This window comes from Prenolepis imparis, unplaced genomic scaffold (assembly GCF_030444845.1).
Source record: "Prenolepis imparis isolate NDT839.2.m4 unplaced genomic scaffold, iyPreImpa1.0 SCAF_4, whole genome shotgun sequence".
In the NCBI taxonomy this organism is placed as follows: Eukaryota; Metazoa; Arthropoda; class Insecta; order Hymenoptera; family Formicidae; genus Prenolepis; species Prenolepis imparis.
Window position 1 is genome coordinate 15,411,383 of NW_028141162.1, and position 19,695 is coordinate 15,431,077.

Here is a 19,695-nt window from a genome sequence, read left to right on the forward strand (position 1 = left end):
AGGTATATTATTTTAATAGAATTTAAAAAATTAATAAACATATTATGTACACATGTACAAGAATTAAAATTAATATAAAAAAATTTGTCTTAAAATATATGAATAAATATATGGATTATGAAAAACAAATATTAATCAATAATTATAAATTACAGGTGCAGCATCTCTAGCAGATAAGAAGATACATTGTGTGGAGCAACATGTTATTAGAGCGGTGAGTGATTTTATATTCACAAAAGTACATTGCACATTTTATTGCAATAACATGATATCGTTACATCACGCAGAGTTTATACAAATACATATACAAAATCTTTATTGAGGTGAATTCTTCTTTTTTTCCAAGAGTTATTATAAAGAATATTTTCAAAAACTTTGTGTTTAACAAAAATTATAAACACAATTATAATTAAAATAAAATTAATAATTATAAATTACAGGTGCAGCATCTGTAGCAGATAAGACGATACATTATGTGGAACAACAGCGGTGAGTGATATATTCACAAAAGTACATTGCACATTTTATTGCAATAATTTGGTATTGCTACATCACGCAGTTTATACAAATACATACAAAATCTTTATTAAAGTAAATTCTTCTTTTTTTCCAAGAGTTACAAAGAAAATTTTCAAAAATTTAATGTTCAACAAAAATTACAAACACAATTTCAATTAAAATAAAATTAATAATTATAAATTACAGGTGCAGCATCTGTAGCGGATAAGAAGATACATCATGCGGAGCAATAGCAGTGAGTGATTTTATATTCACAAAAGTACATTGCACATTTTGTTGCAATAATTTGGTATTGCTACATCACGCAGAGTGTTTGTACATACAAAATCTTTATTAAGGTAAATTCTTCTTTTTTTTTCTAAGAATTACAAAGAAACTTTTCAAACAAAACGTTATGTTTAACGAAAATTACTCACACAATTTTAATTGAAATAAAATTAAATACATTCTAAAAATAAACAGTATTATCTATATTTATTTGTTTGTGTTGCTCTATGCATATTGTTTTATAAAAAATATGTGAAGAGCAACACAAACAAATAAATATAGGCAATACTTATACTGTTTATTTTTAGAGCGTATTTAATTTTATTTCAATTAAAATTAATTGTGTTAGTAATTTTTGTTAAACATAACGTTTTGCTTGAAAATTTTCTTTGTAATTAGAAAAAAAAGAAGAATTTATCTTAATAAATTTATCAAACTATATAGTTCGATAAAAAATTTCTAAATAAAATTTTAAAAAAATATTTTTTTTTATTTATGAAATATAATGATATGTGCATTTTCAATTCTAATTGAAAAATTCTTTTTGCTGATATTTTAGTATAGTTCGTAATTAAAATAGCGAACTTCAATTGTATTATATTGTTACAAATGGTTTAATTAGTTCATTTATATTATAGATAAATACATTTTGCGATTGGTGAAACGCTTTCAATTGATGTAGCAATAACCATCTTTTACCTAATCACGTGGCATGACTCAATCAAAGAAAAAGATAATCACGCTTAATTAAGTCATTCATCGATTTCTAAAAATAGTAAAGATATTGAATCAAAAGGAAATTTCGAGAATGAAAAGAATGGCAAATCATATATAAATATATGCAATATAAATTGTCTGTCGTTTTTACGTAAAATACTATTTTATCATCCACGTCATAACAAATGATGATTTAAACTGGCGCAAAATCGTAAAACGGATCAATTTTATCGCATCAATCTTAAAACTACCGAACCGTAATATACAATATGTAGCTTTGTTTCTCTACACTTGCTCACATAATTCTTTGTGGATTATATCACGATTTGCTGCAATATGTAAATATCATAAAGTATTGTGCTTGTGTTAGGCCCAGCGCACAATAGAGAAATATTAGGAATATATATTAAATATTAGGAATATTAATTATTTAAAAATAATAAAATCGAAAAAACTGATATACAAATACAAATTCGAGTATAAAAGGCTCTTACCAGCTTATTAGAGCCCTTACTATATAGGCCTTTTTACTTGAATTTGTATTTTTATAATAGAGTCTTTTCGATTTTATCATTTTAAAATAATTCTTATTCCTAATATTTAATATTTATTCCTAATATTGTCTCTATTGTGAGCAGGGTCTAACTATATCGATACGTGTGTCCGCGTGAAAATGTCATTATATTCGAATATGCTATTATATTCGAAAATATAAAATCGTAATACTTTTTTGAAGTTTTATAAGTTTTACTACAAAACAAATTTTTGATGCATTTTATTTATGCTTATTATTGTTTAAATTATATTGTTTAACAATTATTGTTGCATATATTTATTTTATTGAGATGTAAATTTGATATATCGTTGTGGAATTTTTTATTTACTGTTTGACGTAAGTATAAAGCGATATAAAATTGAATACAATTTTAGTCAATTGCGTTGGAATATCGAATCAGATTCATATAGCAATTGCATTATGGTGCAAAAACATCTGCAATTACACATATAGCATATGCGATGCATTCTTGATTGAAGTTTATCTGAAAACTTCAAATTATTTACGAAATAGCTGTCGCATTAATTTAACATTAATGAAAAATTTAATGAATTTATTACAACAACATAATCAACTGATTTAAACTTATAAAATGTACAGTACATTTCACATGTAAAAATATTTAATAATGAGTTTACAATAATTTCTTTAGCAAAAGAAATTATATCTATTTAAAATAATATACATATATTATAGCAATATACATAGCAATAATACATTAAAAGCAAAAAACGTACATACAAAGAATTTTCTCTTAGAATTTATCCTGAAAATCATTGTAATCGTGGGACAATATAATATAGAAAGAATTTTATGAAACCTCCTCTGATTAATATTTATCACAATAAAAATAATAATATCTATCACAATAAAATATAAAATGTGTTTGACTTTTACTATGCAGTTTAGTAAAATTAATCAAATATATTTTATTGCGATAGATATTATTATTTTTATTGTAATAAATATTAATCAGAGAAATTTTCATAAAATTCTTTTCATACCATATTGTGCCAAGACTACCATGATTTTCAGGGTAAATTCCCCAAAAAAATTTTCTCTGTGTACGTTTACATGCAGGATTTACTTATAAATTAAAGTACGAAGGAAGCATAGAATTACTGAATTCCAATACGAATTAAGTTTAATTTATGAATAATGATGACGCAACAATATTATTATTTTGCGGGGATACACCGTGATATGATGCTGCTTCTGGTATAATCCTTTCTCTCGTAACCTTTGACTTTTGGAACGAATTCCGGATGCTTAAAGTAGTCTTAAGTGTAAGCATTTCAACGTATATCACGTCACACTATCATTAACTTATCCTTTCTTTCGTCCTGTTTTTTTAACAGGATATAGGCTTGCGAAAGTTAATAAAGTATGACAAAGTAATTTTTTTAAAAATAACGATAATTATCTTTGAGATCAATACACGTGATTTATCAATATTTAAAAAATTTGTGATTATTGCAATTATTGTTTCTTTCATATAATAAATATTTTATATAGTATAAATATAATTAAAGACAGAAATATATACAAAAATGTGATACATATTCTTTTTATTAAATATAAAACTTTTATATAATTTTGTATCTATGATATAATATTTTATAAAAAATATCAAAATAATCAATTTAAATTATTATATATCTAAATATTATATATCGAAAAGTAAAAGGCAACATAATTTTTGCATAATTGATACTTTATTATTGAACATATCCTCTCAATAATCACTTATTTTGTAATTAAATGAATTGTAAAATATTGATATTAATCACTTTATTTAAAGAATATTAGAATTATTCGGTACAACTTGGCTGTTGCTTGGCGATAGATCTGATTTCAAGCGGACTTAGTTGATCGAGGCAAGTTATGAATCACATTGAGAGTCATTCGATCGGTTAGACGCAATGATCCGTCTGTAGCATGCTTCGTTGATCCGGTGGCATGGTGAAAGGAGTTTGCGTGGCTTTTAACACTCACGCGTTCCAACGAATTTATCCGCGAATTGCTATACGATTCATATACACCCAATAACAGAGCGTTCTAGTGTAGGGCAATGCAAAGCGCACATGCTCCAGACTCACTTTACTAGTGCGCTAAAAACTTTTAATTAATTCTGCGCGTTGCATATAAAGATATTAGAAGGAAAATAAAATTGACAAATAATATTACATCTGGAAAATTCAGACCTCCTCGTGCACAAAATGTGACGAAACAATATATAATTAAAAATGGTATTTTTATTTTAATTAATTGTGATATATTTCGAAGAATACTACATAGTTTTGCGCGTATTAAAGATAAATTTTGCTATAATATAATCAATATGCTCGCAATATCGATTGTATTAAGTATCTATTAATTCATAAAACACGTATAATGTAGCGATAGTGAATTGTTGACTTCAATCGCATAGTTCAATCTTCATTGGCATAACGAAACTAGGACTCTCTTGTTATTCTAAGGCCCTGAGTAGCACCTTATATCGGTTAGCATCAGTGAATGCCGTTCTCGAAGGACACACGATTACAGCCGATGGCTTGTGGCCGCTGTTACGGGACTGGATATCCGTTACCGTAAAGTAAACGTCACATCGGACAAGTCATCGGCTGGAAAGTGCCTGAGGTACAGATCATTTAGAGTGATTCCTCAACAAGCTCGTGCGAACGGAGGTCTGGACTTTCACGGATACCAAATACCAATCGGTGCACGCTAGGTATACATATAGCTTCCTTTCTAATACGTTGGTTAACATTACAATTTATGATCCCGGAATTTGGGTTTTCCCACAGGATTTTGATTAACTGAATCAGAAGAAAGATATGTATTTTTTTCTCCCTTCTTTTTTTCCGGAAATAGAAGTGCTATCATAAAAAACTATATGTTATATATATTTATTTATAAATTCATAATTTAATATATGTATACAATATATATAATATTCTATTGTAAGCTAAAAAAAAACTTTTTAAGATGTGATTAATAGGGGGAGGGGGGGGGGAATCTTAAGTCCTATAAATTAAAAAAAATTATAAAGATATATAACGATTTTTATGATTTATTATTATTATTATTAAAAATTATATTAATATAATTTTTAACAATTTCTATGAATATAATGAAATATTCACTAATTTCGAAAATTAGATCGACAATTATATTATTAATGAGAAAAATTTCGTAAGTTCTAAAAAGGAAGATATCTATCGAGTTCTGTTACTGTGTACTAGAAAAAAAATATAATATAAAGAAAAAAAATTGCTAGAGATTTTTAAATTATTACTATTACTATACTATGGGAAACGATTTGATTTAATGTCATTTCCTAGAACATAACGCAATATGATAAGTAGTAGAGAAACAGCTTCTGCAAGTTTTCCAGTCAGATTTTATGAATATTATACATATAAAATATATAACATCCGCGAGTTTCAGCATTTTATGCAAATATTATTTGTTATTTATTGTATATTTAAATTAAGCTATTTATCTTCTCGCTATTGCAATCGCGATATTTTCTTTATAATCTATGCAAAGAAGATATGGATTAATGTTTCATTTATTAACAAATAAATAAAATGTGCAATCTTCTCTCATTACATTGCAAACAATATTTTTATTCTAGAAACTTGATCTTATCATCAAAGATATAATTATCTATACTAACATACATAATTAATGAATTTTTTTATATGTAAATTACTTTCTTTTTTGTGAGCGCAGTATATACTTATTCAGTGCAATCTTTATCCGGATCTAGTTAGAGATCTTGCTTCTGTATCTAAATTTAAGAAAACGTTTAATTAAACGTCAAAATAAAATTCGTTCGCGGAAACAGCGCCGTGAAAATTTGTTTGAACTTTATCTATTATAATTTAAAAAAAAAACTCAAATTAATTCTTAAATTATTGAGAAAACTAATGAGGAAATTATACATATAAGTTAGGCTATTAATTAGTTATATGCATAACAAAATAAAAATTAAAAGGCTCAAATAAAGAAGTGCGTGAAATTCAAATTGATCAATTAAATCTGAATTATTGTTTTTGGCGATTTAGTTTTCCGTAGTATACACTCGCGTATGGCTTATCAATCTAACTGCAACCGGAATCGATTCAGTACTATTACTAATCGATCAGGACCAACTTTGGATATGGTTCGCTTGTTTATGTAGAATACATAGAATAAATAGAATAAATAGATTGTATCCGGTAACTTTTACTTTCGCGAACACGGAGAATGCTGTCATTGCATACTAATTCGTGCATGGCAAACTCACGAAACGTGTGTAATTTCGTGCTGTTTAGACATTATTGCATATATAATATGTTTATGTCTATACATATATATGTGTAGCAGAGGGCAAACAATTTTCTTTACATGAAAGGCGCGCGCATAAATAATGTGTTTATGCCACTTATAATCTCATATATTATTGTTCGTTTCCTTCAAGCAATTATTGTTGCTGCCTTTTAATCGTGTTTTTATGATTTATTTCTGTAAATGAAACTAGTATATCTTATACATTCGGAATTAAATCTTTATCCTAAGGTATAATTATATCAGGAGAAAACGATCACGTTAATTCATAAAATATTTATACATTACTTGTGATTTTATTTTAGAAATTTATCTTTTCCTGAAATAATATAAATGCAAATGTGGGAACATTATTCCAATTAGATAAAAATCTTTTACAAAAACACGGACAAAAATGCTATCAAGAAATATAGCTTTCACATTCTTCAACTAAGATCTTTTCGTATCCTTATAGTTATACTGTCGTGAAACTTGTATAAGCATATATCGCGATTATTTTTGTCTTGAACGGACTTTGAGGTGTGGTGCTCGAACGCGACAATAATTTCGAACAGCATGCGAAGTGCGGTTGCCTTGGTTTCTCGTAATATCGTCTTATGAACGGCCGCAGTTGAATATCAATCAATCTGCGAACATTTTCCTTTCTATACAAAACCTAGATAATGTCTGATCTTACATCGCTACTATGCGAGTGTTGGCCGTTTCTTGCCATTGAACGACTTTACGGCCCGACGATTCTCAAAACCATTACCACAATCTCGATCATCGCGAGCTACCGACATATTATTTTATCGTTACATCAATGTAATTCTCTCATTATGATAAAAATCAATTGTAAATTTTTTTGGACACTGTATTTATATTTTATCGTTTCAAGAAGTGTACATTATTTTAAAAGTAATAGAAATTCGCGCAAGTAATTAATGTACCAGAAATTTTTTAGACACTTTCTAAGAAACATATTTGCATATTTTTTATGGAACAGTATAATTATATTATTATATACTATACAATAAATAACATTTATTCGTGAAATCTCACGAATGCCTGCTGTTTCTTTACATTTTTAATCTTTCTTAACATATTTATAGAAAATAATTTTGTGTTTGTTGGAAATATATTCTTTTAGTTTCACGGAATTATAATTTTATTACATATTTACTGCAAGAATCTAAGTAACAGTAATAGGTATTTTTCCTTATTTTCTTACAACAACATTTGATATTTTAATTTTATTTTATGTGAAAGTAATTTGTTATCTTGAGATGATATATATTTTTTTCAAAAATCTTTTTTTATACTACTTTTATTAATGATGATTGTGTCTCCCAACATTTTATAAAAACCTACAGTAAAAAGTTAAGGTGTTACTTGGCTATTCCCCTGGCGGTCATGAGCTCAGCCGTAACAAGACGTTTCTTATCTATTCCTGGCTCGAAAACCGCGCCATAAAACATTTATGGGAAACGTGATCGACTTAACTTCGATCAGACGCATGATCTTGTAATTTGTTCCACAAAAGGTATACGGCTATTTTCCTTAGAAAGCGCCTAGGGAGATTTTGGTTGCTGCACCAATTAACTGCGAAAATTTGTATTACCTTCGAATACAAGAGGTTATATGTATATGGTGGCGGCTAGATAAAAATACGATCGAGAAATGATTACGATCAATTTTAATCATAATGAGAGAATTGTTCCAATTGGATAAAATAACTATATAGCAGAGATGAATAAATATATACGATTAAATATTATTATATGATATAAAGAATTTTATCTTATATTTAACATGGAGAGAACTGTGGAAATCAATTAAATGACTTCTATATATATAATCCTTAAATTACTAGTTCGATGATCTCGATGGATACCGGGATCGAAAATTGCAATACAATAAATCATACTGATCTGCTACTGTTTGCATAAGATATTTAATCGCAGGCTTTATAATAATTATATTTGATAGTTTGGAATATTCAATCCCGATATCAGATATTGATCTTAAGAGCACCGATTAAGATGAAATACAAGCGCAGGGTAGAGAGAGAAAGAGAGAGAGAGAGAGAGAGTGAGGGAGGGAGAGAAGGGGGGAAAGAAAGAAAGAAAATAAATTAAACTTTTTTGTCTGACAATATTTATTTTTTAAATTTTTTAATCTATTTTTTTTTAAATCTGATTTAATCTAATTTATTCGGTCGTTGCAATAATCGTTCGCAAACAATTCTAAAAGAAATTTGAAAGAAATGCGAGCAAGGCCGTATCGTTAACGGAATGCGACCAAGTTTATAGCAGATGTATTTATTAGCCGATATTGTATAATTTACTATAATCACCAGCCCCGCGATTGCAAGTAGCTTCGAGAAGCAATGCATATATAAACTAAGTTATGCATCACATTTTATTATGAAAAAGAATGTTAATTAAACACTTTTCTTCATCAAAATAATATTTAACAACATTAAACCAAATCGATCGTTTTTATTAACAGAGCCGTAGTTAATTATATGTTATAATTGGAAAGTTAAAAACGCGCGAAAATAAAATAAAATTAGTAGTTTTATTATTGTGATTTTTATATTATAAGTATATTATATAAATTGTATATGAAATATTTTTTATTATATGCAATATCAACATCTTAACTTATTGAAATAGAAGAAACATTTTGTATATTTTGCAAGCAAACACATTCGCTTTTGTGCATTCACAATGTGCATTCGAGATTTTTGAACTATAAACCTTTCTGATTTTATTGGTTGTTAATATTTATGTTTAATTTTTTTATGTATTCGACAATACAAATAGAAATTAAAGAAAAAAAGATTTCTTGAAATTTTTATATCTTTATAAAAAAATTAAAATCAGGCTTTAGCATTAGAAAAAAATTGCTATTTTATTTAATATTTCTACTTTTTTCTTTGGTAAACACAAAAATTAAATTAAATATTACCATATCTATCTCTAACGAGCCCTTCAATCATTCAAACAAATGGTGTTCTGTTTGCTGCGATTGGCGAGGGTGCGCGTGCATCAGATCTTTCTCGGTCGATCGTGTTTTAGGCACTTGTACTTTCTCGCAGCGGGACTTGTTTCGTTGGCGAAGTGTAATACGCGCGAAGGAGACTGCAAGTAATTGTAGCAAATCGTTCGTTCTAGCCTTCACCCACTTTCTCTTTCATAGACCGAGATTAACAATCGGATCTAATGTGTCGAGTCAGACGAGCCTCGCGTGTAATATTTTACAATGCGGTTATATCCGTGTTTGTTATTTATAAAAATACATTGAAATTTAAAATAATTTACGCGAACTATATGTGTATAGGATCGATTCTATATTGCGTCTCGTACTTATTTCAATATTGATATTTTTCTCATTTGTTGGGCATAGAAGAAAGCTCAAAGAGTCCAACGTACTTGTCAAACGAGATATTTTTTTTTATTTGTAAAAGGATATATTATATGCGTGCATTGTAATAAAATATTTGGGAAGCGTCAATTGAAGTTGTGGATATTAGTTATCGAATTAGCAATAGGTAACTCGACTTAATTGGCGGAGAAAGTTCCGTTAAATGACGTGCACGTGTAATTAAACGAGCTTCGTAGTGCACTTCTCAGAGCTATGGTTTGTCTCTTGAGACCATTGCGCATAACCATAACGAATCGTTGAACACGACACGATGAAGAAGTACATACGTGCGTTATGCGTGTCGTATGTTACATCACTTCTCTGCGTGAAGTTAATAGGATTATATTTTCAGAATTTCGATATAATTAATGAAGTTTTTCCTGAAAGACTCCTGCAGTTTTTATGTTTCAAAGAAAGTTAGTTTAGGCAATTAAATATGAAAAACAGGAATTTGAAAATGTATAGGATGCTATCTTTTTTAATATCTTTATCATATAAAAAGTAATATTAATTTTTTATTTTAATTGAGATCAATTTGGATTATAATATTGTATTTTTCGATAAAAATTTTGAGAGACTCTGTTTTCGATTTCTAAAAGAAAAATTTGTATCTGTGAGAAATTGAAATTAATGTCAATTAATTTTTAATCATGTTTTATTTAAAATAGAATTTATCATTAAAATTTCTATTAATCATAGCAGCCATATCAATATTTTATTGAAGAAATTTATAAAGATCACATGATAAAAAATATCATAACTATTACTTATTATCGGACGTATTTCATTTTAATTCGAATCATCATGTGCGAGTGACAGATATAATGTATAACTTATTATCATATCTTACATGGAAATATTTTAATAGATTTCTTTGAGATAAACGTAAATTTATTTCTAATAAATATAATTCTCATAATAACTAATTACTAAGTTTTATAGAATCAAATTTTATAGAAAATTTTATCATCTGACATTTGTTTGTAAATTACTTAATCTTAAAATGAAAATATTTTAACATAAATTGTAATTTTTACAATTTCTATAAACTGATTTTTGATTCTAGAAAATAGTGATTTTTAATTTCTATATTAAAACATTTGTGTATATAAAAAATAATTTTAGATGCACGATGATAAAAAAAAACAATTTTATTAAACGAATTTAGTAACGCGCCACATGTCGACATAAGCACAATAAAATTTACCTGATGCATTACGTATAAATATTAACGTAATAATAACGTATTTAATAAAATAATTTTATTCATGTAATTATTTATAAAAGGAAACGGAGAGACAATATTATTACGAAATAGTAGTTGTCTTCCATATTTAGGTTACGCGCACCATACGTATATCTCTGTGATATAACTGTGCATCGATCCGTACGATGTCGAATACGATTTAAGACGCGCTACCAAACTTATATCACCGCCAAAAATATCGTATCGAGCATGTTAAACGGACCGGTCATTGAAAGTTTGTGTAAAATTTTTATCATCCTTTCAACTATATCCTTTATGTGGAATAAAAAATTAGAAACATATTTCCTTGCATTTTATATGTACACATATGAATGGAATGAGATAAAATATAAGAAAAAATAAAATAATTTTTTGTTTACGACATAATTTAGTATATATTTAATGTATAATGTTACGCTAATAATCTTATAGGTATTAAAACTCTGTTTAATCACATTTTTTATCGCACAAAAAATAAGAGCAAAACAAATTCTCAGAAAAAAACACGACTTTGATATTCCCATTGATAGTGTAGATTATATTTTTGATGAATTAATGTCGCTCACAAAATTTCAAAGAAAAATAGGTTGTTCTGGATGTTGATCTTCTAATAAATTATCCGCGATTTTTTCTGATATAATTCATCTGTGTGCGTGCGGAAAAAAAATCCACGGTTTTTTAAATTTGGTTATTCTCCACGAAAATTTATAAAGAATCTTATATACATTCTGAAATACATTTTTAATAGCTACATAGATGGCTATATAGATATCGGCAATATACGCAATTAGTAAAAAAATTAAGTTTCTTTTTTACTAGTTTTTACATTTCTGGACTATATACATATATTCTATTTAAATAAAAATATGACACTGTTATAATTTTTACAGAATAGTTTTAATTTCAAAAAGCTGAAGATAAAATAATTATAACAAATTTTTATCATTATAAAGATATAATATGAAAGAGAAAGGATATAAAAATCTTTGACTCTCATAATTTATGTAGTGTGTGCGACATTGTCTTCGCAATACATGTGCGAAATTGGAATTTCAAAGTATCAAAGTATTGTTACTAATAGGGCATAAAGTAAACAAGTATTGTTGCTAATAGGGCAAATTGATATTTAATTAAATCATAATTAAATAGCCAAATATATTTTATCGCATGAAACCTAGAAATGATATGAAATTATAATATATACTTCTTATGCAAAATGATATAGTATATATGTATATATATTCATATATCTCTTAAATTCTATAATAATTTTATAGAGTGTTACTTTTATTATATGTCGAAATTATACTACTCTTTGGTCTTGTCTTTCTGTTTCCTTTTAAAGCGATTGGATTGTCAAGAGATGAAGTTATGACATTTCTGTTTTTATTGACTCCAACAAATAATTGTACTCTAAGCGAGATTCTATGTTCTATGCACAATGAGCGAGATTGTTAAGCTTCGCGAAACAGATTAGTTCGCGGCGACGTGAGAATCGCGAGAATAATTTCGTGACGGAACATTTCAAAGCTACCTGATTTGGTAAGGTCTCACAGCACATAGTTGCACGAACCACGACATTTATTGTGTATACTTATTATGTGGTTCAATTTCAAAACGAAAATGCCACCAGTTGTACATCTAGTAATCGGTGTCAATGATTGCTGACATTTGTTTTATTGTTAGTCCTTACAGATTGTAATAGGGAACAGATGTATAAATGAACAAGATATATTCTTAAAATATTTTATTAAATATTACGGTGCTGAGATATTTATTTTATTCACATTATTCATTACTTTTCTATATAATATATTATAAGATAGAAAGATTATTTAATAGGAAATTTTAGTAGAAAAATATATTTATTTTACAGTACGGTCGTACATAATCTAATGTAGAAAGCTTTATCTTGCAAACGATGATAACAACATCTGATGAACAAAAATAAACATTTCCATATTTTTAATTGCTTAGAAGCATGACTCAAATTTCTGAAATTGCTAAATAATTGATCTAATAGTATTAGAATAGTCACAATTTCTGAATTTAATTATTTAATTATCTGAGTTTTTAATTATTGAATTGTAATTACATTTTTATCTCGTTGCGTAACTAAATTTAAAAAAATTAGAACGGTAAAGAAATGGTTACAATTTTGTCGATCTTCTTTATTGAAAAATTAAAAAATTAATAATGACGCAATTTATTAATTGATTGAATTACGAAGAAAATTAATATAACGCGCCTTACGTACTTGAACGTGATGTGCTACTTTGCGGACAGGATAATATCGTTTAGGCGCAGCGCATTCGCGCATAGAAAGAGCACGCACAGTATCTAATACGCAGGCACGTAAAACTTAATAATTAACCGCGTACGATTTATATAATTACCGAAACTCTCGATGCTTTCACGCGTAGACTCTCGAAACAAAATTGATATTCATACAGTAGGAAATTATGGCTTACCTCGCTGTATCAGCAATTAGAGATAATTGCGCGAGAGCTTAGCGCGTGTACTCATTTTGCTATATGACGAAGAGATTTGCATTGCTATTTTATTCGCGTCAACTCGTTAGGGTTGTTCCGATTTAATTCCGGGGTAATTTCATCTTTATTTTGCTTTTGGCGTTGATCGAAAACGTTTGGAAATGTAGTCTTCATCTTGCACGATGAAAGCCAACGATAACCATGGATTATCGTGAACGTCCAATTTTCCGCTCGTCTATAGTTTAGTTTGCAAAAGCGTGTGTGCTAGTTGATGAAGATAAAACGCTCTCTCTTTCTCTTTCTGACGTTGCCGATTGTGCAGCTAATCCCAGCCTTTGAGCGGTTCATCTTCATTATCAGCTCGCCTTAATCGTCACCTCCCGTCATGACTTCCATGAACTCTGAAACCACGTGAAATGTAGTGGGCGTTAGTGTAATCAAACAGCGCCTCGTGTTTTCCGCGGACTGTAAACTTGGCGAACCACCCAAGGCGACAGATTTATTGAATGTTCGATCGACTTTGCTATTAGTGTCGGTTATGTTAAGCTTTCCTGACGTTGACGTGCGCGAAACGAATTTTCTTGGCTCAGGGCTTTGTAACTTGAGCAGATTTTAAATGAACTACTTGGCTTTCAAAGCATGTCACATGTGTTATCTTATCTTGCAAATTACAGTTGTTACACTAGTATGCGGCTCTTGTGTTCTTAAACATATTTTAAATAGATTCCTGGCACATACTTGACATTTTTAATGATACTTTAATATTGGTTTAATAGTTCTTGAGCATAATGTCAAATCTAGTAAAAACCTTTTTTATAATTTAATATTATAGTAGTATTTTTATTAATATTTTTTATTATGTCACAAAAAATTAAAGAGATATATATTCTATTAAATTAACTTAAAGTATATTTTTTTAGTTTTTAAAATACTGAATTGTAAAATAAGCATTTTCAAAATTAATTTAAATATTAATTTCTCAGAGGGTGGTTATTTTGTGCAAACAACACATATTAGATTTATTTATTCAGAGTTAATAAATAACACGAAAAATGAAATAAAAGTGTGTATCGGTAGCTTAAAAAAATACCGTCAAAGTCGAGCGTTCCCGATCCATCGGCATCAATTTCTTCGATCATCAGATCGAGTTCTTCCGGTGTCAACTTGTCATCAAGTTCGTGAAGAATATCGCGGAACACCTCAGTAGTTATATAGCCGTTGCCTTCTTTATCGTACAATCGGAATGCTTCGCGTAATTCTTGTTGCATCGCTTCAGTGTCTTCCTCTACTAAGAATCTAGCAGCCAACGTGCAAAATTCCTCAAACTCGAGTTCACCGGAGCCTGTCAATATAAGAAAAATATAAAAATGAAAATGTCAAGCACGTAAAGAACATAACCGTGAGGTCGTCATAATTTTACTTACCGTCCTCGTCTACCTCGCTAATAATTTCTTGTAACGTGGTTTCACTGACTTCATGACCTAACATAGTTAATATTGTGCCCACCATGTTGGTGCCGATGCTACCCTTCTTTTCGTGGTCGAAAGCGTCGAAAGCTTTCTTCAACACTATTTAAGAAAAAGATAGTTTGTAATATTATATTGAATTTTTTATTACGATAAAATGATATACTTACAAACTAATTGGTCCTTATTTAGATCCTCCTGGAATCGTGAAAAATATAATTATTATCCCCGTAACTATATCCAAAAAGTCAATCATTATTTAAAATCACACTAATGAAACAATTTATTCACGATAAATTTACAGAGTATTAATTAATTTTGTTTGAGCCTTTATCATTTCTATTGAATAATTTATTGTTGTATCTCTATAACATTTAAATTTTATTGCTAAATTATTGTTTTTAAAAATTTAATTTTAATGTTTAATTATATTAAAATACTACTAAGTAAAAAATTTAGCAATAAAATTTATTAATGTTATTATATATGAACTTTTTACTCGTATATCTAATTTTTACACTTCTAATCACGGAATTATTCGACGAATATGTTTCGCGTTTATCAAAATTATACGACTTGCCATAGTAATGTTAACTATATGCGCTGCTCGTGGTACGTTGGCGTCGACGGTTTACCCGGGTATGCACCAGATTCTGGCCGCAGACTTCTGTTTTAAGTGATCATAATGATGATATTCTGGCACGTGATTGATCAGGTAGTATCTACACATGCCGAGTCTAGCGGTTTTCAAATTCATCGAGGACGCGTCTCCCACTTTATTTCCATAGACGCATTTTACCTAATTCTGCAGAACTCATGGCAACGCGTTTAATTTCGAAAATTATCCATGCCACTGGCAGTTGTACATTCGATTTGTCAAAACGGCCAAATATTCTGACGTTCTTACAGTGGCATAATTAATGCGAGCATATTGCACGCGATTCGTCTTGATGCGAATAATTAACTATGACACGTATTACATCCAACTACATTAATTATGTGAAAGTTTATTTTACTTATTTATAACAAAACCATGAATTGAATATAACAAAACGTGAATTTGATAGTAAAAAGATCAATTTATTTACATATTAATTAATATAACAAAGTTATATGTTAGAACTATTAATGATTTTATATGATTTTATAAAAATCACGTTGCCAAATATGTAATGTACATGTACATTATAATGTAAGAGTGTAAGAGTATTGAAAACTATGTTTGATTTGGGAAGATTATATGCAGACACGACATATTTGGTTATATTAAATTTCTGTTATATTAAATATTTTTACATTTTACGGATAATTTTACAAATTAAATGTATGAAATTATTTTTTTATATTCAATGAAGAAAAGTTTAATTCGATAAATTTGATATTATACATATACATAGGTATATAACTTGTTTTTATATAATTTATTACGATATAACATATCTATTATAATATGATTCATTGTGAATCTAAAAATCTAAATGTATAGATGACAAAAAATTGTTTCCGCGTAATGTATTATATGATGCATATAATTTATTTTATAGTGCATTATGATAAAAGACAAATAATAGATTAAAATATTTGATAAAATATGTGTAAAATTTTACAGAAAAATATATATTACATAAATAATTATCTACTTATAATCAGGATTAGCTTTTAGATTAGATAAAATAAAATTTTTTTCAAATTATTATTTATATTGAAGGATACAGCGGTACGAATTATATTAGCGCGGCAACTTTTTTATCGTATCCTTAACATGTCTTTTTGAATACCGATAAAATTGCATCTTTTAACTAGGCCGTCGCGGAAATATTTTACGATTGGAATTGCTATAGGCGACATTTCACAAGCGGTTTATTGTGAAATTTTCCTACGTTTCCGAATGCCAAAATTTACGAGCGACACGATGTGTGATCGTTTGCATGGATGCAACAATAGACAGTATTGGCTCACCGCCGGAAAATTCATGGGTGAGGCTGACCCAAGACGGCTCTAAGTAATAACCTTGCACAGGTCTTATTCTTAGCTTCCTAATTATAAGCTCATAAAGCCCGGTGGCTGCTATTATATTTAGGCGATTTTATCGTTCATTCCGGAATACAGCCGTTTGCCGTTGTACGCATTGTCGAGCTTTTTGGAGCATGTTACTCTTTCGACAAAAGTTCACAATAGATTACATTACTGTTACAGACTTGCGCGTGTAATGCTGCGGTTGATGCGTGCAAAGCACGTGCCACTATAGTTGCCAAACACGCGAGCATGTATTTTCAGGTGCAACATCTTGTATTGATTGAAATTATAATTATGGCTCTCTATGATATAGCGAGAAATAACGCAGAATTACAGGGCACACATGTGCATTTTTTCAGTCATTGAAATAACATACAAAAATGTGAGATATTGATTCCTTTATACATTCCTTCTATCAAAATTTTAACTGCGCGCAATTAAAATATCAAAATTTATAATAGATAAAATAATCAATATCATAATTTATAATAGATAAATCATATTCTATCGTGTTTTTTAATTACTAATTAATTTTGTTATAGTGGATTTAAACAAAAAAATAAATATAATATCAAGTTTTTATTAAAATTATATGCTTATACGTTTAAAATTAAAAAAAAAAATGATCATATTCCATTGAAGTTTAATCGAAATTCATTGAAATAAATCTCACTCATTTATGACTTTTTTATAATTTTATAACATAATCGATTTGTTAGTTTTGCATGCATTTTTTATTCAAAACTCATTTAAACTTAAATATACATTTAATTACATAGTATTAATATACATATAATATTATACATCACATAGGCAAGATATATTATTTAATTATAATTTTCGACAAACTATGAATTTTTTTCGAGATACATATAATCTTGGCATTATTATATTTACTTATTATTTCAAAGATATCAAAGTCTTTTTTTTTAGTTTATACTTAACATGGCTATATATTCTAATGTGTATTATATTTTATTAAGAAACTTTTGAATTTTTTCTTATTACAATCACCATTAGACTTCTCGAATCATGTATTTCATTTAACAAAGAAAAAAAACATAAATTTTATGTGTAAAACTTATGTCCTTTTTGTTAAATAAAATACGTAAAACTTAAAATAGGCGAGACTTTTTTATGTGATAAGCGTACGATTTTATATTCTGCCAGCATCATATACAATTTCGAGGAGTTTTCAGCTTCTCTGTTTATACAGGCACACTCGTTGTCTAAAGCGTGGGCGATAGACACGACGCATCCGCGCGGTGCCAAAGTAATAACTTATCCTGTCATGACCTCCATGAATTCTGTAACATAAACGCCGGGTTATAGTCAGGTATGCGAAGACGAAGTGGACTAACACCTGTGCGCCACACAAAATCTCTCACCATCGAAATCGAGTGTGCCAGATCCGTCAATGTCCACTTCGTCTATGATCATATCAAGTTCCTCCGGAGATAGCGCGTCGTCCAGTTCATGAAGGATATCTCTGAACACGTCGGTGGTGATATAACCGTTGCCTTCTTTGTCGTATAATCGGAATGCCTCTCGTAACTCTTGTTGTATCGCTTCAGTGTCAATCTCCTCTTCGAGAAAACGCGACGCTAGCTGACAAAACTCCTCGAATTTTAATTCCCCGGTTCCTAGAAATGAATATCCAATATTTTCAATTAATCCTTTGTTATATGTCTTAATACTTCTTTGTTTGCATTTTTGCGAATTTCTTATTTATTTAAAAAATTAATTTTCCGTGACTTTTTTGCAAAAACTCTATTGCACATTCTGCAACTAAGTATTCTAAGTAAAAAAATTATATTTTTGTTTGAAATAGATAAGTTATAATCTATTGTTTAGAATGCTAGAGTATATTTAAAATATTACGCTAACGAATATAATTAAATTCTCTTTTAATAAATTTATGTTTTATATATACACATACATTTTTAGTATGATATCATACTTACCCCACATATCAATTTCTAATATAATTTCTCCAAGTTCCTGTGGGTTCACTTCATGACCAAGCATACCCAGAATTGTGCCTATCATATCCGTACTGATACATCCTTTTTTGTTGTGATCGAACGCGTCGAATGCCATTTTCAAATCTATTCAGAAAAATTGTTTCAAATTTTTTGGATACTGAATATTTAAATACACTTATCCAATAGCTAATAGTTTAAATTATATTACGTATTATATCACGTTATATATTTATATCACGAAAATAATTTTGCTTTTAATATATGCAAATGCACTTACGGGATAGTTGATCTTTACTAAGCTGAATTTCGTCCTACAATATCAAACAAATGTTATTAATTAAAGTATAAATTATTAACAATATATCGCGAAAAAGGCAAATCATCGCGTGCAATTATAATTTAACAAATATTAATTCTATATAAGTTTACATGATAATTACCATATCGGTAAAGTTTATTGTTTTAATGAAACTGTCAAATTAATCACAAAGTAATTAATGAGTTCTTTTTTAATAGTAACTCACTGCCCCGATGAGAGTTTTGTACTGAGCCGTAGTAATTAGCAGAGCGAAACTACAGATACACACCTACAATCGATGTTAATAGATCATCGCCAATCGAATCGAACTCGCTATAAAAAGATTCTTATTTAGGACACTTTCACGGCTGTATCTTCGCGAAACAATTA

The 19,695-nt window shown here is 28.6% G+C and overlaps 3 protein-coding genes across 4 annotated transcripts in view; 1 reads left to right on the forward strand and 2 right to left on the reverse strand.

Annotated features, from left to right (window-relative positions):
- Nucleotides 1–463: 463 nt before the first annotated feature.
- The window catches only part of LOC145935199 (uncharacterized), a 59,606-nt gene continuing 40,374 nt past the window's right edge, over nt 464–19,695 (forward strand). The window contains exons 1-2 of the mRNA XM_083036318.1: nt 464–489; nt 706–754. Coding sequence (XP_082892444.1) covers nt 739–754 — 16 coding nt within the window. The 5' untranslated portion in view covers nt 464–489; nt 706–738. The remainder of the gene's footprint in view (nt 490–705; nt 755–19,695) is intronic.
- LOC145934810 (troponin C, isoallergen Bla g 6.0101-like) lies at nt 12,781–15,718 on the reverse strand. Its single transcript, XM_083035580.1, has 5 exons — nt 15,587–15,718; nt 15,177–15,204; nt 14,965–15,108; nt 14,631–14,882; nt 12,781–13,941 (listed from the first exon to the last, which is right to left on the reverse strand). Exons 1-5 carry the CDS (start codon nt 15,587–15,589, stop codon nt 13,907–13,909), a joined length of 462 nt encoding a protein of 153 aa, XP_082891706.1. The 5' UTR covers nt 15,590–15,718; the 3' UTR covers nt 12,781–13,906.
- LOC145934809 (troponin C, isoallergen Bla g 6.0101-like) lies at nt 17,850–19,555 on the reverse strand. 2 transcript variants are annotated; one of them, XM_083035579.1, is made up of 5 exons: nt 19,448–19,554; nt 19,285–19,318; nt 18,987–19,130; nt 18,411–18,665; nt 17,850–18,329 (listed from the first exon to the last, which is right to left on the reverse strand). In XM_083035579.1, exons 1-5 carry the CDS (start codon nt 19,448–19,450, stop codon nt 18,304–18,306), a joined length of 462 nt encoding a protein of 153 aa, XP_082891705.1. In that variant the 5' UTR covers nt 19,451–19,554; the 3' UTR covers nt 17,850–18,303. The 2 variants fall into 2 exon arrangements, with proteins under 2 accessions (XP_082891705.1, XP_082891704.1); XM_083035578.1 differs by lacking the exon at nt 17,850–18,329 and having other exon boundaries at nt 18,379–18,665; nt 19,448–19,555.